Consider the following 24,810-nt stretch of genomic DNA (forward strand, 5'->3'; position numbering starts at 1 on the left):
GGATTTTTTTTAAAAAAAAAAATCCCCTCTTTTTTCTCTTTTTCTTTTTTGGCCCTATTTAGGTCATTTTTTCTTTTTCCTCTTTTTTTTTGTTGGTCATTGTATGTACAAATGAAATTTGATCATGATGTATCTTTAGATATAAAGCTATTGGAAAATGAATAAAATTATTTAAAAATAAAAAATAAAATGGTCACTTCACAATGGACGCTATCGGCACATTATCTTGGGGTGACCCACAGAATTTCTTTATGTTGTGCGTTCTGCTGAAGTTTGGTGTATATAAACTGGGCAGACATAAGGAGTCTGGTATGAGTGCTGGATGAAAGAATGAAGAAACTTAAGTTTTATTGTTCCTGGCAGACAAAGCCATTCTGAGAACAGGCTTGGCATATGGCCAGTAGGACCGGGCAATATCTGATTTTCATCATCGTGGTACAGTCATACCTCGGTTTAAGTACGCCTCGGTTTGAGTATTTTCAGTTTAAGTACTCCGCAGACCTGTCTGGAACAGATTAATCCACTTTCCATTACTTTCAATGGGAAAGTTCGCTTCAAATTAAGTACGCTTCAGTTTAAGTACTCCACGGACTGTCTGGAACACTTTCAATGGGAAAGTTCGCTTCAGGTTAAGTACGCTTCAGGTTAACTACAGACTTCCGGAACCAATTGTGTTTGTAAACCGAGGTACCACTGGTTACAGGTAGGTAGCCGTGTTGGTCTGGATCGAAGTAAAATAAAAAAAATTCCTTCAGTAGCACCTTAAAGACCAACTAAGTTTTTATTTTGGTATGAGCTTTCATGTGCATGCACACTTCTTCAGATACAGTGAAATGGAAGTTTCCAGGCACTTATGTAGAGAAGGGGTGGGGAGGGGTGGGGATGGGGAGGGGGCATCACTCAGAAGGGTGGTGGAAATGGGTGATTGACTGACTGATAGCTGTTGATGACTGCAAACGACTGCAAATGGTTTTGCATGAAAAAGCAAGGGTTGAGATGGCTGAAGATCGCTTATCATGTATAATGAGATAAGAATCCGATATCTCTGTTCAAACCAGGTCCCTCCATGGTTTTGAGCTTGGTGATAAGTTGCAATTCAGCAACTTCTCTTTCCAGTCTATTTTTGAAATTCTTTTGTAGTAAGACAGCTACTTTGAGATCTTGTATAGAATGTCCTGGGAGATTGAAGTGTTCTCCTACTGGTTTTTCTGTCTTCTGGTTCCTGATGTCAGATTTATGTCCATTTATCCTTTGGCGTAGGGTTTGGCCTGTTTGTCCAATATAGAGAGCTGAAGGGCACTGTTGGCATTTGATGGCATACACAATGTTAGAGGATGAGCAATTAAATAGTCCTGAGATGGTATGTTGGATGTTGTTGGGGCCAGTAATGGTGTTGTCTGGGTGTATGTGGCAGCAAAGTTGGCATCTGTATATCACCAGCTAAGCATAGCGATATACCGATATATCACAGTGTCTGAAGTAAGGATAGAGTGATGTAAAGGCATTGCCAGGCTTCACAGTTTTTCCTGCATTGTGAGTTTTGCTGGCAGCTGCTATTGTGATTCGCTGCCACCCTGCAGAAGGCAGGGAGAGCTGAGTCAGCAGAGTTCACAGGGGCTGCAGGAACTGAGAGAAACATTGGCTGGCTTCACAGTTTTTCCCACATTGTGATTTTCGCATGGCGCACACATCATGATTCGCGATATATTGCCAGGCCAAAAACCAATGCCACAATATGGTCTTCAAACCAGTTTTGGACTATATATCGCCCAGCCCTAATGGCCAATATGGAGTGAAGGGGTTAACACCCACGCTCATACGTCCTTGGACTAACTAAGCCAGAGAAGAAGAAGCAGGGAAGGGAAGCCTGAAATGAATTGATCCAGTGTACCAAGAAAAAGTTACAGTACTAAAGGATAAGGCATCATTGAGGATGAATGACAGGTCCACTCTCGGTCAGAGAAATAAAACAGAGATGAAAACCAGGTAAAAGAAAGCAATACAGGCTCTTTAAGACTCATCTTTATTGATCTTCTGCAACAAAGTCACGCCCCGCCCCCAACAAAAGGAAGAGAAAGAGCCCTGAACAAAGCCAGGAACAACTTTTAAAACTGCAGAAAGTTTCCAGCACCATTTGAGGGTTGAACATGTTTGTTTATAAAAAGTGGCTTTCTTGGGTGTTATATTTGATTGGATGAAGCAAATATTGGTTTTATACAGTGGACATATGAAGAATCAAAACCCTTTTCTTTCAGCATCTTATTTGTTTCTATCTTTATCTTTTAACCTATTTTCTACACTTTATTTATTTTTCTATTGCTTTTTCCTCTCCAAACAGAGGGGTTTGCTCTCCCACACCTCAAACTGTATTACGAGTCGGCATGTTTGTGTTGGATGAAGGAATGGGTGGAACTAAAAAATGCAAACATCCCAGACCTAGAGTGGTTCAACCTGTCTTTTGGATGGCATGCTTACCTTTACTATGGAAAAACCAAGCTGCATAAGGGATTCCTAAACCACATAATTAGGAAGGTCTTTGTGTTGTGTTTTGGCACGACACAAAGATCTTCTAGAAAGGAAGACCCTTGATTGGATATCCCCTACTGGGGCTGGGGCGGTGAAAAAGGTAAATTTGGATAAGAATTTGGGTACTTATAAGGATCTCCTTAATTTGAGAGATTTGTAAAATAATAATAATAATAATAATAATAAGGAAGGGATTCCAAATTGGGTTACAGATTGGTTTCAATATTTTCAACTAAATGAGGTCTTTAAAAAGGATAAAGAAAGAGGAGGCTAAGAATTTGGGGGTGAAATGGTATAAGGGAACAACAAATTAATGTAATTTTCTGTGTATAAGACTAGGTTCTTTTACCTTAAAATATTTTTTTAAACTAGGGGGATAGTGAAGAGGTGGGATGGGTGCTTGGTGGGTGCTTGGTCAAGGTCTGCTGCGGCAATTGGGCGGGCAATTGGCGTTTTCTTCCTGTAAAAGAAAAAGCTCAACAACTCTGGGCAATCTCCCCCCCCCAAAAAAAACCCAACAACTCAAGGCAATCTCCCCACATTTCCTCAATTAGGAGTCCCAAAAAGTAGGAAGCAACTTATACACGGGGGCATGTTATACATGGGGAAAGTACGGTATATAATATATATAATATATAAATATAATATAAATATAAAATTAGAATAGGAAACCAAAGATGAAATGGTTAAGGCTGCAATGACACACTGGGCAATAGACATTGGACATAACATTGAAATTTCAGCCTGGGATAAACTATGGAGCAAAACCATGAATTTTTCAGCCTGCTATTTGATAAAAGAAAACATGAAAGATAGGCTCTATAGGTGGGTACCCGACACCCAGAAAATTGGTAAAAATGTACAAAAGAAGGTCTAATTTGTGCTGGAAATGTTCAGAGGTGGAGGGATATTTAATTCACATGTGGTTGTGTAAACATGCCCAAGAATGCTGGGAGATAGCCTATGACAAGCTGGAAAAGATATTGAAATTTACATTCCCCCCAAAACCTGAAGACTTCTTGCTGGCCATAATTTGTGACAAGATACCAATGAAGGCATGTAATCTATTCCTTTATGCAACTGCAGCAGGCAGAATTGTATAGCATATGCTAAAAATTGAAAAGAGAGGGAAATCTCTACTGATAGAATTTGTCGAACTAGCAAGCATGACAGCCAAAATAAGGAACCAGAATGACTAGCAGACATGGGGTGAGTGGGAATGCTTTGGGGGTGTATTTTAAAAGATATGACACCAAAATCAACTTTCAGGTAGGGTCAACTACAATGAAGGAATGAACGAGGAAAAATAGGGTGGATAAAGTATCTACCGTATTATGAAGCAAAAACAAGGTATACCTTGAATGCCTTGGAGTGTTGGATTGGGAAGTCTGTATAGAAATAATGTACAATAGGAAAACATGATGTGTAAGCAGAAAACTGGAAAAACATAAAAAAATAAAAAGAGGGAGAGAGGGAGAGAATGGCAACCCTTCCGAAGCACCCATCACCCAAGTGATAATAGCAAACAACCTCTCAACTCTCTTGGTTTCAGGGAGCACAAAGAACAAGGCTTGTGTGGAATAGTTTATTTCTGTTCATTCTTTCTAAGCAGACTTCTCCTGAAGTTGAACCATGGGGTGAAACCCATTCTGTCTTCAGTCACGTGTTGGCCCAGGTTTGGCCAGCTTAAATTTCTACGGTCTCCTTACAAACCCAGTTCCGTAGTTCATGGCAATAGGTATCGAGCCAATTATTTCCAGGCAGCGAAGGCACAATGGAGGTGCAGTCCTTCTCCAGGCTTCTCCTGCTTTCTGTGTAGAAAGTGTATTCCTCATGCCAATACCTGGGACAGAGAGGAAAGACTTCCATTAAATCCAAGACATGCGGAGAGGATGGATCTACCAAGGCAACAGAATGAGGAGGATGTGAGAGATGGCAAGACCTGTTGAGGCAAAATGGGCTGTGACACTTTTGGATTCTATGTGGGGAGGAGAGCCACATTTTTTAATGTTCAAATTCCTGCATGTTCTTATTAAAAGACGACTAGACAGATTCACCAAGGAGAGGGCCACCAAAGGCAGGTTTTTCACAATGGGCATCTTTCTGGCCACTGTGAGAACAGGATGCTGGACTAGATGGGCCAAAATGTAACAAAAAAAGGGGGAGAAAGGAACGCATGTTAACTTCAGCAGTCCTTGGGCAGAACATCTTGGTAAGTTGTGCCCTATAAAGATCTACCTGGGGATCCTGCCACCTAAGGTGGCTGCCTCACCTGGCACCATGGGTAGGCCAGCCCTGGCCCTATGGCTGAGCTCTGTCTGCCTGACTCCTTCTCCGTGGCCCTTAATCCCACCCCAGAAAATTGCTCTATGTGACAGTTGCCTCTGTTTCTCCTTTCTTCGGAAAGAAGGGAGATTGCACCAAACGGCACTTGGCAACTTGCAAGTGTCCAATTAGTGTGTGAACAACAACAACAACAACAACAACAACAACAATATATTTATACCCCGCCCATCTGGTTGGGTTTCCCTGGCCACTCTGGGCAGCTTCCAACAGAATTAAAAGCACAATAAAACATCAGACATTAAAAACTTCCCTAAACAGGGCAGCCTTCAGATGGATTCTAAAAGTCAGGTAGTTGTTTATTTCCTTGACATCTGATGGGAGGGCGTTCCACAGGGCAGGCGCCACCGCCGAGAAGGCCTTCTGCCTGGTTTCCTGTAGCTTCACTTCTCACAGGGAGTGAACTGCCAGAAGGCCCTTGGAGCTGGACCTCAGCAGAAAGATGGGGGTGGATGTGAGCTGAGGGGGTTAATAGCTCAGCAATCGCCCTGCATCATGGGGGCCTGTGACGTTTCATGCATCCGGAAATGCTATGTGCTATTGTATTTCTGTGTAATTTGAAACGCTGTATATTTCCTGTTCTGTCCTGTCGCTGCTCTCAGCCGAGATGGACCTAACAAGCCCCGGCTGAGGAGCTCTTAATAAATCTTCTCTGTTTTACAGAGCTGGGAGTCACTCTATGTTGTTGTTGTTGTTGTAGTCGTTTAGTCGTGTCCGACTCTTCGTGACCCCATGGACCAGAGCACGCCAGGCACTCCTGTCTTCCACTGCCTCCCTCAGTTTGGTCAAACTCATGTTCGTAGCTTCGAGAACACTGTCCAACCATCTCGTCCTCTGTCGTCCCCTTCTCCTAGTGCCCTCCATCTTTCCCAACATCAAGGTCTTTTCCAGGGAGTCTTCTCTTCTCATGAGGTGGCCAAAGTATTGGAGCCTCAGCTTCACGATCTGTCCTTCCAGTGAGCACTCAGGGCTGATTTCCTTAAGAATGGATAGGTTTGATCTTCTTGCAGTCCATGGGAGTCACTCTATACACTCTGCTATTTCAACTGAGAAGGAAAAAAGCTTTTAAGAGACTTTGAAAGCAGAAAGGCGCAGCGGGAGACTTTCTTTTTGTGACGCAGCTGAAATGCCAGTGGGCAGACAGGTTTCTCACCTTATGCCCCAGCTGCTGCGTTGATAACTTTCACTTTCTCCAACAGTGGAGATGCTCCTTCAGGTCTACTGGGCTGAGGTCGTTTAGGGCTTTAAAGGTCAGCACCAACACTATGAATTGTACTCGGAAACGTACCGGGAGCCAATGTCGGTCTTTCAGGTTATATGTTATATGGTCTCGGCGGCCGCTCCCAGTCATCAGTCTAGCTGCCGCAATCTGGATTAGTTGTAGTTTCTGGGTCATCTTCAAAGGTAGCCCCACGTAGAGCGCATTGCAGTAGTCCAAGCGAGAGATAACCAGAGCATGCACCACTCTGGTGAGACAGTCCGCGGGCAGGTAGGGTCTCAGCCTGCGTACCAGATGGAGCTGGTAAACAGCTGCCCTGGGCACAGAATTGACCTGCGCCTCCATGGACAGCTGTGAGTCCAAAATTACCCCGAGGCTGCGCACCTGATCCTTCAGGGGCACAGTTATCCCATTCAAGACCAGGGAGTCCTCCGCCCCCGCCTGCCCCCTGCCCCCCAAAACAGTACTTCTGTCTTGTCAGGATTCAACCTCAATCTGCTAGCCGCCATCACTCTGCATGTCCCAGAAAGCACACTGGTGGTCTCTGCCGGGGACATGCAGGGTGAAGCATCTCTGCTCCCCCTGTTCCTAGGTAAGGTAGAGCTGGAAGTGGAGGGTGGGGTGGATGAGTCAGCCTGGCTGGCCTGGCTAGTTTGGGGGAGCACCACACGTGTGACAACATGCATGTGCAAGGCACCACAGCAGATTACTTAACTTCCTTACATGCCCAAGGACAGTAACACCTCTTGACCTAACACCTCTTGAAATACCCCCCTTTTTTTAGACTTACTGTTTTATTACTCTGGAGCCATCTGTCCATTCCCAATTGCCTTCCTCCCTTTCATCTGTAAAACCAATCCAGGCGGGGTCTCTGAGCTGAGAAGTGATGTAATTCTGTGGAAAGAAGGAGCGACCTCAGCTGTCAAAATGCCCCAATTCACCTCCCTAAGCCTGAGCAATGTGGCTCTAAGGAACTGCACTTCGAATGCTGTGACTTGTTGCGAGGTGCTTGGCAACATGTACTTGTAGGGGATGCTGGGGCGTCAAATTCCTTGGTGATGGGGGGGGCGGAGAGCAGAGAGGAAGAAAAGAGAATATTACTTCTGTCTGGTGCCTATATCGGCTCTGTGGCACCACTTCATTTGTGCCCAAGAATTCGGTGGTGATGTTTACTTATTTTATTTATTCATTTCATCACCAGGGCGCATATTTCCTGTGGTGGGTTCACCTGAGATCTGGTACTCCCTACAAGTGGTTTTCTACAAATACTTTGGCATATAGTAAGCAAAGATGCAGAATGTGACAACTTTGCAAAGAGGCTTAGGCACGTCTCCTGCTATTAAGAATTCACTGTGTAGTCAACTTACAGTATGATAATATATCAATCTATCTACTCAAAAGTAAACGCCTCTGTGTTTAATGGGGTTTCCTCCCAGGTAAGTGGGTGTAGGACTGCAGCCTGGCTTCCTTGTGTGGAAAGAGTGGGAAAGCTTCAGAACTTAAATATTGGGCAGTCCACTGTGTTTAATGCTATTTTATAAAGGAGGAGTATTAAATAAAATAATTTGAGCACAATTAAATTATGATTAATATTATTATTAAAAATGCATTTTAAAATCATGTTAATTATCTCAGTGCTTTTGCTGCTGGGGAAGAACATTGGAAGATGACATTTGGCAAGACTGTGTGAGCGGGGGGGGGAATAATGTTTGGAATACTTATAAAAATGGCTTGGAACTTCTGCAGAGTTAATTCTTTCATTTGCCCCCTCGTTGAGGGGAAGAGGGACTGGACTTTGAAGACTTGCCGGGGCTCTGGCGGGGAACCAGATCATTCTTCTACAAATAATTATAATTAATTGCTTCGACTGGACGTGGAGGGGAGAACTTGGAGGCCTGGCAGGCAGGACTTTGGCGGAACATTGGCTGACTCCCTGTTTGAAATCAAAAGTGGAATTTTACAGCCGCATCAGAAGAGTTGAGAACAAAGAGAGAGACCTCTCCAGGGTAACTCTGAGTCAAAAAAGGAGATTGGGAATTAATTAAAATGGACTTAATATTTGATAAAGGAACAACTGATGGAAATTTAAACCTCACACAGGACGATGGAGAACTTCATTTGCAAATTTACTAACTACTATATGTTTTAATACGAATTGAAGTTAATCATTGTAGCTGTGGTATAAGGGATTTTTATCAAGAATAGGTTGCATTTGGTTTGAGCAATAGTCTGGAGTCAGAACTAAAGGGAACCAGACCCACGTGGGAAGCCATACAACATTTATAATTGGCTATGTAATTGATTTGTATCTGAATTGGTATTGCTATTTGGTATTAATATAATTTGGCGCATATTGGATTTTTGTAATTGAAAATTAATAGAAATTATTTAAAACAAAACCGAAGCAGCCATGCCAATAGCTGCAAGAGATCGTAACATATTTGCAGGTGAGGGCAAGAACAACCAAGGTTGACAGGAGGATTGGGCACTAGAGGGGATGACCACTTTGTGGAAGAGAGAAAGAAAAATATATATAACCTGTTCTTCATCACTTAAGACGGAGGCCAAGTGGGAATCTCTAGACATACAGAAGTTCTCCGCATCATACCAAGTCTTTCTTCCTTTTGAAACATAGTAGAGATTCCTCCCAAAAGTTTTCCAGGTACCAGCAGATTTAGACATTTTAGTATCTTTCTTGAAGATATTTTCTATGAGTGAGAGAGAGAAATGCTGCTATTGCATGGAGCATGGACTGTGATCCGTTGTGTTCAAAACCCTGTTCATCCCTTGTGTGGTGTGGGGCATGTGGTCTTGGTCCACGTGGGAACCAATGACACTGCAAGCCATAGCCTCCAGAAGATCAAAAGTGATTATGAGGCTCTGGGCAGGAAGTTGAAGCAATTAAATGCACAAATTGTCATCTCATCTGTCCTCCCAGTTGAACGACATGGCCCAGGGAGAGAGGGAAAAATAGGGGAAGTGAACAACTGGCTTTGCAAATGGTGCAAACAGGAACGGTTTGGATTCTTAGATCACGGTCTGCAGTTTCTTGAAGACGGACTTCTGGCAAGTGATGGGCTGCACCTCACAAAGGTTGCAAGGAATGTTTTTGCCATGAAACTCAAAAACCTCATCAGGAGGGCTTTAAACTGACTTATGTGGGGGAGGGAGACAGTGGTCCTGAAGGTAGGAGTCTATCAAATGCTGAAGATGATCATCCAAATGTCAAGGACCAAATGGAGCAAACAGCATGCAGACCTAGTGGAGGGAGGAAAATATCCTTAAATAAGAGACATGGGGGAATGATCAATGGTCTTCAGTGTCTGTATACTAATGCACAGAGCATGGGAAATAAACAAGATGAACTTGAGCTCTTGGTACAGCAAACTAAATACGACATAATAGGCATCACTGAAACCTGGTGGGATGAGTCTCATGATTTGAATGTAGAAATAGAGGGATACAATCTATTTCAGAGAAATAGACCAAACAGGAAAGGAGGAGGAGTAGCGTTATATGTCAGGGATGTGTATACCTGTGAAGAGATGCAGGATTTAAAACTTCAAAGCCAAGTTGAGTGTATCTGGGTCAAAATTAAGGGAGAGAAAAATAACAGTGATCTCATTGTGGGAGTTTACTATAGATCCCCAAGCCAAACTGAGGACACAGATGATGACTTCCTGGAACTGATGGCCAAGCATTCAAAAGGAAGTGAGATAGTAGTAATGGGGGACTATCCTGATATTTGTTGGATGTCAAACTCAGCCAAGAGCATATGGTCAAACAGATTCCTCACTGGCCTTGCAGACAATTTCATTGTCCAGAAAGTGGGAGAAGCAACAAGAGGATCAGCCATTTTAGATCTGGTCCTAACCAATAGTGATGGCCTGGTTAGTGGGGTAGAAGTGGCAGGATCATTAGGTGGGAGTGACCATGCTCTTCTGGAGTTTATGATACAGCGGAAAGGAGCAACCAAGCATACTAAGACACAAATCCTAGACTTTAAGAAAGCCAACTTCAGAAAACTTAGGGAAACGCTGGGTGAGATCCCATGGAGAGAAATACTAAAAGGGAAGGGAGTTCATGATGGTTGGGAGTTTGTTAAAAGGGAGACATTAAAAGCACAACTTCAGGCAATACCAATGAGACAGAAACATGGAAGGTGCCTAAAGAAGCCAGGGTGGCTATCTAAAGAACTTTTAACTGGGTTAAGATTTAAAAGGGATATGTACAAAAAATGGAAAAGGGGGGAAATCACCAGAGAGGAATTCAAACATATAGCCAGAGCGTGTAGAGACAAAGTCAGAAAAGCTAAAGCACAGAATGAACTCAGGCTCACCAGAGAGGTTAAAAGCAACAAAAAGGGCTTTTATGGGGTATGTCCGTAGCAAAAGGAAGAACAAGGAAACAGTGGGGTCACTTAGAGGAGAAGATGGTGAAATGCAAACATGTCAGACTAATCTGATCTCAGTTTTTGACAGAATTACAAGCCTGGTAGATGAAGGGAATGCTGTGGATATAGCCTATCTTGATTTCAGCAAGGCTGACAAGGTGCCCCATAATATTCTTGTAAAGAAGCTGGTAAAATGCAGGCTAGACAATGCTACCATTCAGTGGATTTGTAACTGGCTGGCTGACCAAACCCAAAGGGTGCTCATCAATGGCTCCTCCTCATCCTGGAGAGTAGTGACTAGTGGGGTGCCACAGGGTTCTGTCTTGGGCCCAGTCTTATTCAACATCTTTATCAATGACTTGGATGATGGGCTTGAGGGCATCCTGAGCAAGTTTGCAGATGACACCAAATTGGGAGGGGTGGCTAACACCCCAGAGGACAGGATCACACTTCAAAATGACCTTAACAGATTAGACAACTGGGCCAAAGCAAACAAGATGAATTTTAACAAGGAGAAATGTAAAGTACTACACTTGGGCAAAAAAAATGAAAGGCACACATACAGGATGGGAGACACCTGGCTTGAGAGCAGTACATGTGAAAAGGATCTAGGAGTCCTGGTAAACCACAAACTTGACATGAGTTTGCAGCAGCTAAAAAAGCCAATGCAATTCTGGGCTGCATCAATAGGAGTATAGCATCTAGATCTAGGGAAGTAATAGTACCACTGTATTCTGCTCTGGTCAGACCTCACCTGGAGTACTGTGTCCAGTTCTGGGCACCACAGTTCAAGAAGGATACTGACAAGCTGGAACGTGTCCAGAAGAGGGCAACCAAAATGGTCAAAGGCCTGGAAACGATGCCTCATGAGGAACGGCTTAGGGAGCTGGGTATGTTTAGCCTGGAGAAGAGAAGGTTAAGGGGTGATTTGATAGCCATGTTCAAATATATAAAAGGATGTGATATAGAGGAGGGAGAAAGGTTGTTTTCTGCTGCTCCAGAGAAGCGGACACGGAGCAATGGATTCAAACTACAAGAAAGAAGATTCCACCTAAACATTAGAAAGAACTTCCTGACAGTAAGAGTTGTTCGGCAGTGGAATTTGCTACCAAGGAGTTTAATAATAATAATAATAATAATATATTATTATTATTATTATTTATACCCCGCCCATCTGGGCGGCTTCCAACAGAAAAATAAAACACAGTAATCTATTAAACATTAAAAGCCTCCCTGAACAGGGCTGCCTTCATATGTCTTCTAAAAGTCTGGTAGTTGTTTTCCTCTTTGACATCTGTTGGGAGGGCGTTCCACAGGGTGGGCGCCACCACCGAGTAGGCCCTCTGCCTAGTTCCCTGCAACTTGGCTTCTCGCAACGAGGGAACCGCCAGAAGGCCCTTGGTGCTGGACCTCAGTGTCCGGGCAGAATGATGGAGGTGGAGACACTCCTTCAGGTATACTGGACCGAGGTGTGGACCGAGTGTGGTGGAGTCTCCTTCTTTAAGCGGAGGCTTGACAGCCATCTGTCAAGAATGCTTTGATGCTGTTTCCTGCTTGGCAGGGGGTTGGACTGGATGGCCCTTGTGGTCTCTTCCAACTCTATGATTCTATTATTCTTCCCAGGGCCCTGAAGGGTGGCGTGAGGAGGCACCTCTCTCTGGGGTGGGGGCTCAGAGATGAGGGGCCTGGAGGACTCCCAAGGAGAGGGGAGAGGAGAGGAGGTTCAGGGAACACTCCACAAGGAAAGGTGTTTGAAAAGGGGCGAGGGGCTGCCAGCTCTGCAGGCAAGGGGTGACATAACTGGGCTCCTGTGCCCCACAGGGGTGCTGCAGAAAGAATGCAGTTGGTCAAGAGAGCCATGGACGCAGAAAGGTTGAAAACCTCTGTTCCAGGGTCTTAGTCAGCAGTCAGTGTTGCCACTTCAGCAACGAGGTGACATGTGGCAACGGGCAGACCCGTAGCTAGGGGGTGGTAAGGTGGGCCCCCACCAGGGACGCAGGCGATTGGGGGGTGCAAAATCATCTTTAAAAAAATGTCCATCAATATAAATATCAGTTATTGCCTCATAAGAAATGGTTTTAAATAGAAGGTGAATTGAATGGGTGGAGGGGAGATGGGTTTGGAGAAGAGGCAGAAAGAAGAGCTCATTTGTCAGTGGCTGGGGGGCGCAATCTGGACGGTTCTGCCAGGGGCGCAAGATCACTTAGCTACGGTTCTGTTGATGGGCCTAACGGATCGGCCTCATGCACAAGTTTTGACAAGTAGCTAGGACTCGTTCTTCACTGGAGAAATCACATTGGGCACACAGAGGTGGTTTGAGGTTAGCGTGCCCGGTGAGCATACCTGCTAGGAACAGCTGGAAAAACGGGGATTTCCCGGGGAAAACAGGAGAATTGGCAGCTATGCCGGTGAGGTCGCACTGGGTGTCATGCTGCAGGGGGCACCACAAACCAAAAACCACCAGAATGCCTATACTGTATTACGCAAATCCAATTGAAAAAAAAACACATAAACGTAATAGGCCTCATGGTAACAATTACGAAATTATTTACTAGAAACTACTTCTCAAAAATTAGATACTGTCACGGTCCGGTCGGCGGGCGTCAGGACCAGAAGTGGTGTAGAAGCAGGAACAGGTGCAGGGCTGAGGGTCCAGCAGCAGGCAGTCACAGGGTCAAGGAGCAAGGCAGAGCCGAAGGTCTGGGAGTCAAGGAGCAAGGCGTCGGCAAGGCAAAGGTCCAAGGAGCAAGGAGCAAGGCGAAGGCTCAAGGAACAAGAAGCACGGCGAAGGTTCAAGGAACAAGAAGCAAGGTGAAGGTTCAAGGAACAAGAAGCAAGGCGAAGGTACAAGGGTCGAGGATCAAGGCGTCGGCAAGGCACGGGTCCACGGAGCAAGGATAAAGGCGTCGGCAAGGCAAGGGTCCACGGAGCAAGGATCAAGACGTCGGCAAGGCAAGGGTCCACGGAGCAAGGATCAAGACGTCGGCAAGGCAAGGGTCCGAGGAGCAAGGATCAAGAGGCCAGATGCAAACAGGCAGGGATAGTGTTGCTGTGGCAAAGAGCTGAAGGGAAATGCTGAGCTTTTATCCCTCCCAGCTCCTGCCACCAGGTGCAGTGAGGTATCAAGTGGCCTCACCTGAGTGGCCACTCCTTGCTTCTCCAGCACAAGCTGAGGCAGGCCCCAGTCCTGCAAAGCACTACAGGCCCCAGAGCCTGACTCCTGCCCATACTCCTGACAGATACAGCTTCTTATAATGTCAGAATCAACAACGCAACATAACATATTAAAATGTAGCTTTCCAGTTGACCACCAAGTTCAGTATGTACAAAATACAAGTCCTATATTGTCAGTGCCGTGGTACATTCCTTTCTAATTTTTTCATGTTCTCTTATATTTTTCTGTCTGTCGTATTCCTTAGAAGAGTAGCGTGAAATAATCTTCTAAGTGCATAGCTGCCAAGTTTTCCCTTTTCTCGCGAGGAAGCCTATTCAGCATAATGGAAAATCCCTTTAAAAAAGGGATAACTTGGCAGCTATGTCTAAGTGTCTAATGAAGATGATTGGGTTGGCAGACAAAAGAACCTGGCACTGCTGGATGCTGGCACAGGCAGACAAGACAAGGATTCCTGGATTCCCTGTTTCACCCAAAGATTATTTCAGGCCACTCTTCTAGGGAATACGACAGACAGAAAAAATACGACAGAAGATGAAGAAATTAGAAAAGAATGTAGCACGGCACTGACAAGATATGGTAGGACTTGTATTTTGTACATACTGAACTTGGTTGTCAGCAGGGGGGCAGGGGCACCACAGCAATACTGTAGAACAGAGTGCGAGAGGTGCAGGGGTGCCAAATTTTAGCATCACACAGCTACTACGCTGCACCTCATTGCCTGCAACGCTTCGGCTTTTCTGCCAGACCTGTGGCTCCCCAAGCAGTTGCTTCGGTGGAGGAGGGGATTTGATTTAAAGACAAACCTGCCTGATTTGCACTCTCCAAAACGACCTGAAACACAACCATTCCTCAAAAGTTACACTCCTCTGGGTTTTGAAATGCAGTTTGCCAGCCAAGGAACTTTGGGAAAAGGCACAGACTAGGGTGAAGGGGGCGTTGAAATGCCTATGTTTGCGATGTCAACAACAAACAAACAAAAAACACGCATCCTCTTAAGAGGAAATTACTTTGCAAAAATAAAATAAAATGCATCTTCAGCAATATTGCAAGCAAAACTGGGCATGCTGAGGAGAAACATGCGCTGAAATGCTGGTGCATTTTCATGACAACCTGTTTTAAATAAATGCAAACTGCCATGGGAATGTGGGAAACTGAGAAGCTGAAGAAAGAAACCAAAATTGACGGAGCAGGGCCTGGGTAAAATGCAAGAGAAAGCTGCTGAGACTGAACACTCATATGTCCCAGCTCCTTCCCTTAGCTTGTGCTCTGTACCCGCATTTAATGCTCATTCAATGTGGCTTTTAATCTTTGTGGCAGATAAGGGTGTGCCCCCCCCCTTTTTTGCAATTCCAGCATTCCACCCTTTCAGTTTCTGGCATGCCGCCATATCCATTTGCCCCCTTGCATTCTCAAAGTGTGCCCCGTATTTAGACATGCAGATACTCACGGTAGGTTTTCTTCTGCTCTGCAAATTCGTGTTGGTTGCTTTTCAATGTGTCCAACAATGTCACAGCAAATTCTGATAACTTTATGGCTGAAAGTATTCCCAAAATTAGAATGAGAGTTTCTTCAACACCAGCCTGACCCAGACCCAGACACATTTGCTTCTTCATTTGAACATGTTATAGGGTTGCCATATTTTAAAAAAGCAGGGCACCCCAAAATTGTTTAGCTTTATTTTGACAAAAATGCCCCCCAAACCCCACAATTTTTAAATGGATTTGCCTAAGATCCAAAGTGCTGCCTTTTGGAAATTCCCTCCCCCCCCCCACTGAAATCCAAGTAATGACGACAAGGCAGGGATTCCCCCCTGTCTCCATTGTTGTTAATCCTAACACTGGAAGTGTTAACTAGAGAAACACGGGGAAATGATGAAATAACAGGAATTAAGGTTGGGCTGAGTGAGTACAAAGCCAAAACCTTGCAGACAACATTGTGTCGACATTGAAAAATCCAATGGAAAGTGTCCCAAGGACAATAGAAACTATAACAAAATTTAGCAAAATAAAATAGAAAAATTCCTTCCAGTAGCACCTTAGAGACCAACTAAGTTTGTCATTGGTATGAGTTTTCATGTGCATGCACACTTTTTCAGATACCACGCAGACTTCTTCAGATTCTCCAGAGTCTTATCTGAAGAAGTGTGCATGCACACGAAAGCTCATACCAATGACAAACTTAGTTGGTCTCTAAGGTGCTACTGGAAGTAAACTTTCCTATTTTATTTTTATTGTGTTTTGACAGCAGACCAACACGGCTACCTACCTGTAACTAAAATTTGGTAACTTAGCAGGATTCTATGTAAATAAGGTGGGGGGGTGATACTTAAAAATCTACACTCAAAGGCAAAAGAAAGACTCGAGAATATTATGAGAATTAAAATTGGGGGGGGGGGTTAAAATATTTGGGAAAATGGATATCAGCAAAGAAGAACTTAAACCTTTTCCAGGATAACGTATGTTAAAATTGTGGGACGTAATCCATTGGAGCAGTCAAATGCAGCATTCCTTATTTCCCTAGAGTGGGCACAGGCAGGGGGACACCCAGTCAGGGTAACTTTCTCTTCCGCTGGTCTGGAGCATCCTCCCCCTGCATGTGACCTGGGAGATGGGCATGGCTCTGGCTAACTGCATAAAAGAGCTGGGTCACGCAGCCATTTTCTCAGTCCAGTTCCATCTATTCTTGCTTCACTTGCTCTCTTGTTCTATCTTTTGCTGCCATGCTGCTCTCCTGCAGCCCTTTTATTATCTTAATGTAATTTTGCTGTCTGCTGGCTCTCAGCCAGCAGCACATGAGTTCAGTCTCCTTATGAGATGAACTCACAGTTTACTCCCCAAGTAAAGCCTGCCTTTCAGGGATCATATTGTGAACTGAAATGTGAGTAAACCTTTTGTCACTTTACTCAGAAAGACTCTGGTGCCTTTATTCTTTTAAGAGGGATCAAAGGGGGCACCAGGAAATAATATTAACTAAGAGATTCAAATGATTCTGCAAACTAGCTTCCAGCTATATTGAGGGGAATCTGCTCTACTACATCACTTACTAGTGTGAGTGAAGGAAGGATAAAACTTATCCAATATAAAAAGATGTTTGGCCCAAGATGATCTTCTTATTTCAAACACTCACGGTAATAAATAGCCCAAAATGTTTCAAACAGTGGAAGAAAGGCATGGCAAACTTCATCTGGCAGGGGAGAACCCCTCCCCCCCAAAAAAAATAATTATAAAAAATATGACAGACGTAAGAGGCAGAGGAGTTTTTGCCCTTCCAGACCTCAGACTTTATTATGAGGCAGTGTGCCTGTGCTGGATGAAGGAATGGATGGAGCTAAGAGATACCAAAATTTTAGACCTAGAAGGTTTTGATCTGTACTTTGAATGGCATGCATATCTGCACTACGACATATCAAGCTTCCCAAAACCATGTCATAAGAAGAAGTATATACATGGTTTGATAGAGACACAAAGATCTTTTAGCGAGAAAACTCAAGATGGATATCACCAACAGAGGCAGTCTCAGTGAAAAGGTTGAACATGGATGAGAAGTGGGCCACTTATAAAGACCTTAAAGAGTTTAAAGAGTTCACCTGGGGGCGGGGGGGGGAATAGATTTTGGATCATACTATAGATTGGTTTCAGTACTTTCAGTACTTATTTAAAAGAGATAATAAGGAAAAGGGATTTGCAGAAATGAGTTCAGAATTCGAAAAAAATGTAATAGGAAAGGATGATAAATTAATCTAGAAAGTTTTTAGAGAGTATTGGGAACTGTTCCACACAGAATTAAAAAAGATTCTACAACTCACATTTCCCAAAAGACCAGAGGCCTTTCTATTAGGGATAATAGGTGATAACATCTGAAGAAGTGTGCATGCACACGAAAGCTCATACCAATGACAAACTTAGTTGGTCTCTAAGGTGCTACTGGAAGGAATTTTTTTATTTTATCCCCCAAAAAGGCACTCAGTATTTTTCTGTACATGATCACTGCAGCTAGAACAGTATATGTGAAAGAATGGAGAGAAGCAGAGATACCATCGAAGGAAATCTGGCGGGACAAACTGATAGAATACATAGAATTAGTCACCGTGACCAGGAAACTAAAGAATAAGGATGAGTTAAAGAGAAGAGTGGAGGGTATAATGTACAATTTAACCTACAAGTAGGAGTTAACATATGAGCAGCAGATAACATCAAAAGAGGAAGACTTCAAATGATAATGGGTGAAATGTTAGGATATGCAGCACATCCAGATGTCCCTAGCATACCACAGAGAGATGGATTGGGAAGTCTTAGGGAAAGAGATGAGTGATTGATACTGTATGACATGGGTAGGCAAACTAAGGCTCGGGGGCCAGATCCGGCCCAATCGCCTTCTAAATCCGGCCCACGGACGGTCCAGGAATCAGCATGTTTTTACATGAGTAGAATGTGTGCTTTCATTTTAAATGCATCTCTGGGTTTTTTGTGGAGCATCGGAATTTGTTCATTTTATTCCCCCCCCCCAAAAAAATATAGTCCGGCCCCCCACAAGGTCTGAGGGGTGGTGGACCGGCCCCTTGCTGAAAAAAATTGTTGACCCCTGCTGTACAATGTGTGTATAAAGCTGTTAAAACTGCAGAAATAAAAGTAAAAATGAAAAATGAAATCCCAGTCATGTCTGGGGAAATCTGGATGTATGACAGTCCTAAACATGTAGCCCACCTTCGTATCTCACAAAGTGGGATCCTCAGGGAAGTTAATGAGTCAGAAGTCTATACTGTATATGCATTCACAACCCGCCCCCGCCCCCAATCTAGAATAATCAAGCACTGAAGGTATTATCTGTAACAAAACAAAAACAAAAAAAATCCCATAGAAGCCAGAATCCTAATTAGATAATAAAAGCAAAAGAGTCCTTCTAAAATGTACACCACAACAGAGTGGTTCTAATAGCATCTTCAGAATGGCAGCCAAGCCTGCCTTTTAGGGGAGGATAATTGGTTTAATTGACACAGAAATGAAAATGTGTGTGCATTAATGAATTTTTAAAATGGAAAGTGGCTAAATGTCTATTGCTAACATTGGGGTTTTTTCACAGAAGAAGTGAACTTGGTGAGCTGATAATTAACTAGTTGTCGTTTTCTGCTAGCTAACATATAAGTGCCATAACCTTTTAACAGGTCTCATAAAGCACAACTCTGTGTATGGAAAATAAGAGTATATTCAATTTATTGTACACATGTTAATACCGCAATATAACACGTACTAATGCTCCAATTGGTATGAGCTTAAGCGTTTCGTCACCCTTCACCAGGTCGGTCCAAGTACATTGCTAAATGATACATGACATTCTGTTAATGACTCATATAATACATTCCCATATGCAAAAGGCCAACTAATATAATCCAAAATATTCAAGTATTACACTTACATGCACAGGCAACTTAACGCTCAACCATAAGGTCATCTCGCCCTTGCAAGATATACCAATATGTTGTTTAAGCTCATACCAATCAGAGTATCATACATGTTAAACTCTGATATTTTGTGTACAATACATTTAATATTCTCTTATTTTCCATATACAGAGTTGTGATTTTTGAGGTTTTTCTATCTGTAAACCTTATCTGTATATCAGGTGACAAAGGTATTTGGTTGCAAATCTCCATTTTGAAGGGAGTTGCCTTTAGTCTTTTGTCTTCCAGACTCCATGGAACAAGGATATAAACAAAGCTCTCCTGAAGCAGCCTAAGGTCAATAGAGGCTGGAATGGAGGCTGTGAGCCGAGATAGACCTGTTTCCTGGTGTGTCTGGATCATTTCATATTTTCCAATATGCTGGGTCTCGGTTGGACAGCACAATACATTGTGGGGATATTTTGGGTGTACCTAGAATGCTTATGTTCTGTTTCTGAAGAGTTCTGCAAGTAAAAGTTTGAATAATATTTTAATGGGTCTGGACGAGGATTTCTTGCGGAGTTGAGGTCCAGCAGTTTAACAACCCTGATTGCCCAGTTGTGACCCGTGACAGGGCCTTCTCGGTGGCAGCCCCATTTGTGAAAAGCCCTCCCCTCACGGTTTACTTCTAGGATAGCTTTTTAATATGTTCCTTTTTTTTACCCAGGCATTTGATGGCTGAGAGTTCAGAATTGGGCAACCCTGAAATTATTGGTCTGAGAGTAGGAGATTACTTTGGGGGATTTTAAACTTTTTTAAAAAAATAGAAGAATGGAGGCTTTTGAATTATGGTGCTGGAGGAGACTCTTGAGAGTCCCATGGACTGCAAGAAGATCAAACCTATCCATTCTTAAGGAAATCAGCCCTGAGCGCTCACTGGAAGGACAGATCGTGAAGCTGAGGCTCCAATACTTTGGCCACCTCATGAGAAGAGAAGAATCCTTGGAAAAGACCCTGATGTTGGGAAAGATTGAGGGCACTAGGAGAAGGGGACGACAGAGGACGAGATGGTTGGACAGTGTTCTCGAAGCTACGAACATGAGTCTGACCAAACTGCGGGAGGCAGTGCAAGACAGGAGTGCCTGGCGTGCTCTGGTCCATGGGGTCACGAAGAGTCGGACACGACTAAACGACTAAACAACAACAACAACAATTGCTATATACACAGAAACCACAAACTTCCTATAAAGGCTAGCCAAAATTCCACATCTGTCTCTTCAGGAGACTTCCGCCTTTTCTTTTCACTCCTCGGAGCTATGGAAACTGTGCCGCGCCCCGCATTTCGAAACCAGAATCGGAAATAAATAGTTATTCCTATCCCACTTACCATTTCCGTAATTGAGCTTAGGGCGTCTGTATGAAGCGGCCATTGAGCCTCTGAGTCTGGACACCGGCTGTTCGAGGGGATGTTCTTCTTCTGCCTGCATTTTCTTATCTAAAGTTATTAAGATAAGGAGGGGAACTAAGATTTCCAGGTGCCTAACTTTAAGCTGCTTGAAACCTGCCCCCAAACAACTGCCCCCCATAACCCCATATGCCATGGGTAGGCAATCTAAGGCCCGGGGGCCAGATCCAGCCTTATCACCTTCTAAATCCAGCCCGCGGATGGTCCGGGAATCATTGTGCTTTTACATGAGTAGAATGCGTGCTGTTATTTAAAATGCATCTCTGGGTTATTTGTGGGGCGTAGGAATTCATTCATTTCCTGCCCAAAAAATATAGTCCGGCTCCCCACAAGGTCTGAGGGACAGTAGACCAGCCCCCTGCTGAAAAAGTTTGCTGACCCCTGCCATAAGCACATGAAACTGCCATATTCGGAGGTTGAGCCATGTTCCACCGAGCCTTGGACTGTCTTCTCAACAGGTAGTAGCTCTTCAGAGACTCCTGCAAAGCCCTCTACCAGCTTACCCAGCCTGAGATCATAGAATCATAGAGTTGGAAGGGTCCCCCAAGGGTCATCTAGTCCAACCCCCTGCATTGCAGTAATCTCAGCTAAAGCATCCATGACAGATGGCCATCCAGCCTCTGCTTAAAAACCTCCAAAGAAGGAGAATCCAGGTGAACTTCCCTGCAGAGAGCATTCCATAGATGGGGAGCCATTGCAGAGAAGGCCCCGTTCTTGTGTTGCCACCCTCCAGACCTCTCGAGGAGGAGGCACACGAATGAGGGCCTCATAAGATGATCTCAGGGTCCGGGTAGCTTCATATGGATAGAGGCGGTCCTTGAGGTATTGTGATCCTGAGCCATTTAAGGCTTTATAGGTCAAAATCAGCACTTTTAATTGGGCCCGGAAATTAATCGGTAGCTAGTGCAGTTGGACCAGGATCTGTGTAATATACTCAAACCATCTTGCTGTCCAGTGAGCAACCTGACCGCTGAATTGTGCACCAGCTGAAGTTTCCGAACTATCTTCAAAGGCAGCCCTATGTATAACACATTGCAGTAATCTAACCTTGAGGTTACCAGAGCATAGACAACAGTAGTTATGCTACCCCTGTCCCTATAGGGGTGTAGCTGGGTCACCAGCCGAAGCTGATGGAAGGCATTCAGGGCCACTGAGGCCACCTGAGCCTTGAGTGACAGCAAAGGATCCAGGAGTACCCCCAAGCTACGAACCTGCTCCTTCAGAGGAAGTGTAACCCCATCAAGAGCAGGCAACCTCCCAGTGATCTGGTCTAGGGAACCACCTACTAACAGGGCCTCAGTCTCATCAGGATTGAGTTTCACTTTGTTGGCTCTCATCCAGTCCATTACCGAGGCAAGACACTGGTCCAGCACTTCTACTGCCTCACCTGCAGATGTAAAGGAGAAATAGAGCCGTGTATCATCAACATACTGCTGACAATATACTCCAAACCACCGGATAACCCCACCCAGCGGTTTCATCTCTCCTTGACATCTGATGGGAGGGTGTTCCACAGGGCGGGAGCCACCACCGAGAAGGCCCTCTGCCTGGTTCCCTGTAACCTCACTTCTCGCAGGGAGGGAACCACCAGAAGGCCCTCGGAGCTGGATCTGAGACTCTGGGCTGAACGATGGGGGTGGAGATGCTCCTTCAGGTATAAATGTGATATCCACATGTTTAGCACTGAGGTCTGCAAAGTGATTGCTCCACAGCTGCTCAACTGCAGCTGGTCCATACAGTCATCATCTCTGATCCTGGAAGGAGTCTTGCTCACATGCACCCCATATAATTATTATTAGGCCACAGGTGGTTAAAGGCCCAAGGCCTGGTTAAAGGGGAAAGCTTTTTGGCTGGAGCCTCGGGGTATATAATGATTGTGCCATGCAAGATATCATAAATGAGCCACTGAAATACAGCTCCGCCCCGCCCCCCGACTGCCAGGCTGCACAGCTAGGCATTGAGGGGGTGTGGCTGGTAGGAGTTTGACATCAGACAAGTTTTACATCAGTTTAGGGGGTTCAGATGAGCCCCTCAAAGTATGAGTGACTTCAGGGGGCCACCTGGGCGAGCCATATCTCCTGTGCATGCACATGAGCAAGCCCAGTGGTACTTGCATACAATTATTTCTCCAATGTTAACAGGGACGTCCTGTTCCATAACAACAACAAGAATAATGTTATTATTTATACCCACCCATCTGATTGGGTTGCCCCAGACACTCTGGGCAGTTTCTGACAGATATAAAAACATAATAAAACAGTAAACTTTTTTTTAAAAACCCCACTTCCTTATACAGGGCTGCCTTCAGATGTCTTCTAAAGGTTGTATAGTTACTTTTCTCCTTGGTTTGGGCGTCACATAACGGCACACCCTCCAACAATTCTCCAGTGAAAATAGAGACGTCCTAAGGGAAAGTGGGACATTCCGGGATCAAGTCAGAATCCAGGACGGCTTCTGTAAATCTGTGATTGTCCCCATGGTGGATATACACTCATCCTATATAATAAAGTCCAAGTTGTCCCTGCGTCCAAGTTGTCCCGTGTGTCCCTGGGGTACTGCGCATGTACCCCAGAGACACAGGGATTGGACAGCAGAGACTGGACGCACACACACGCGCGCTCTTCCCCCCCCCCCACCTACCGTTTCCCTGCGGCTGCCAACCGCCGCTCCTGGCTGGACTGAGCGTTGGCGGGGGGGAAGCGCGCACGTGTGTGCGTCCAGCGAGGACAGGTCTCCTTCCTGTCACCTCCCGTTTGAGCTGGTAGTGGCGCTCCTGCTGACGGGGCAGCCGGTCACCCCCGCCAAAGCCTCCCAGTCCCCGGGCTCCGGCTCCTGCTGCTGCGGCTCCGGCGGCCAGGCTTTCCCCCTCGTCGTCCTAGGCGAAGCCCGCAACGAAGCGCACTATGGCTGAGGGAGGCGGCTAGGTCCAGGCGCCGGACTCCGCCTTCCGCCTCCCCTCGCGCCTTCCCCTCGCGCCTTCCCCTCGCGCGCTCGACGGAGGAGCCCGTAAGAGGAGCGGCGAGGCCACGGCCTTCCCTCCCTCTCTGTGCTCAGCTGCGGGGCACGACAGGATAGCGAGTTTGTTTACTTGCGGTCCTGGCGCGCCCCGCGGCAGAGCGCAGAGCGAGAGAGAGAGAGAGAGAGTGCTCCCTCTCACATATCCTCTAGCGCCCGTTTTCTAAACAGGCTGAACAACACTAGTGGTTTATAAAAATAGGAAGAGTTAAGGACTGCTTTCCATAACATAGATGGACACATTACGTCTTGCTTGCAAAGTTAACAATGTGTTATTAAAATCTGATGCCAGAGGTTTCTGCAGAGCAACCAGGAACCAGGCAATAGGGAAACTGTGTTGTTACCAACAAAAACCAGGTAAGGGACATTATTTAACGTACCAGTATGTCCTGTGACGTTTTAGAACGATATATCTAATATCGCTCTAATAACGTTTAAAAGTTCAGCGTAGATCCAGCCCTGGAAAAGAAGGGTGCTTGGAGTGTCTGTATATGCTAAGGGCCCCTTCAACAAGCCTGCTGCCCGGTGGAGGTGCCAACAGACACGTCATAACTGTGCCCAGTCCTCCTCCCCTGTTCACTGGGCGACCCTCTGTTCCCTTGATCAACCCTCTGTCCTTCAGCAGGAAAAACCAAGCGACAGAGTTGAGGAAGGTGTCAGCAGACAGAGTTGAACTTACAGAGATGGCCCATCACTCCAGCTATGGTCCCGAAGACCAATACCGTCCCGACAATACACATCCATATCGTCTTTAATTTTTGCGGTGTCATGCCACTTTGTTCCGGTGCTGGTGGTGGTGGTGGTGGCGGTGCTCCCTTTGGTGGTGGCGCCGCCGCTCCCTTTGGTGGTGCTGGGGGTTTCTTGGGGGCCATGGCTCCAATGACAAGAAGAAAGAGATACCCATGAAGACAACAGATCGAGGGGCAAGTTCATCATCAAGCCCCCTGCCTTTTGCCTATTCAGGGAATTTGGGTGCTGCGCTCAGGACCCAATAGGCAGAGGGACCCCCTAGCATTTGGTGGTAGCTGAGCGACAGCTGAGCGGGGGGGGGGGGAATCATCTGGAGAAGGTGGGAAAGGAGGGGCAGTTGCCTAACAGATTTTTAACTGTTCTTTTAAGTTCTCAAATAAAAACACTCACTGTGAAAAGGGAACAGTTTAAGCTCCAATAATGAGAAGCTGAGGTTGAAAATTCAGGGATGGCCTAAGTTAGGGTTGCCATATTTCAAAAAGTGAACATCCGTACACAAAGGTTGTTGAGGGTTTTTTGGCAAAATTGAACCCCCCCCCCCAAAAAA

At 45.1% G+C, this 24,810-nt stretch overlaps 1 protein-coding gene across 1 annotated transcript; it reads right to left on the bottom strand.

Moving 5' to 3' along the window:
* Positions 1-4,097: 4,097 nt before the first annotated feature.
* Positions 4,098-24,470, bottom strand: LOC148687426 (uncharacterized). Its single transcript, XM_088660700.1, has 6 exons — positions 24,193-24,470; positions 20,421-20,528; positions 15,104-15,190; positions 8,627-8,796; positions 6,879-6,982; positions 4,098-4,369 (listed from the first exon to the last, which is right to left on the bottom strand). The coding sequence occupies exons 1-6, from the start codon at positions 24,383-24,385 to the stop codon at positions 4,213-4,215; spliced, it is 819 nt and encodes a 272-aa protein (XP_088516826.1). The 5' UTR covers positions 24,386-24,470; the 3' UTR covers positions 4,098-4,212.
* Between the last annotated feature and the right edge of the window lie 340 nt (positions 24,471-24,810).

The sequence above is a fragment of the Zootoca vivipara genome, chromosome Z1 (assembly GCF_965207765.1).
Source record: "Zootoca vivipara chromosome Z1, rZooViv2.hap1.1, whole genome shotgun sequence".
NCBI lineage: Eukaryota > Metazoa > Chordata > Lepidosauria > Squamata > Lacertidae > Zootoca > Zootoca vivipara.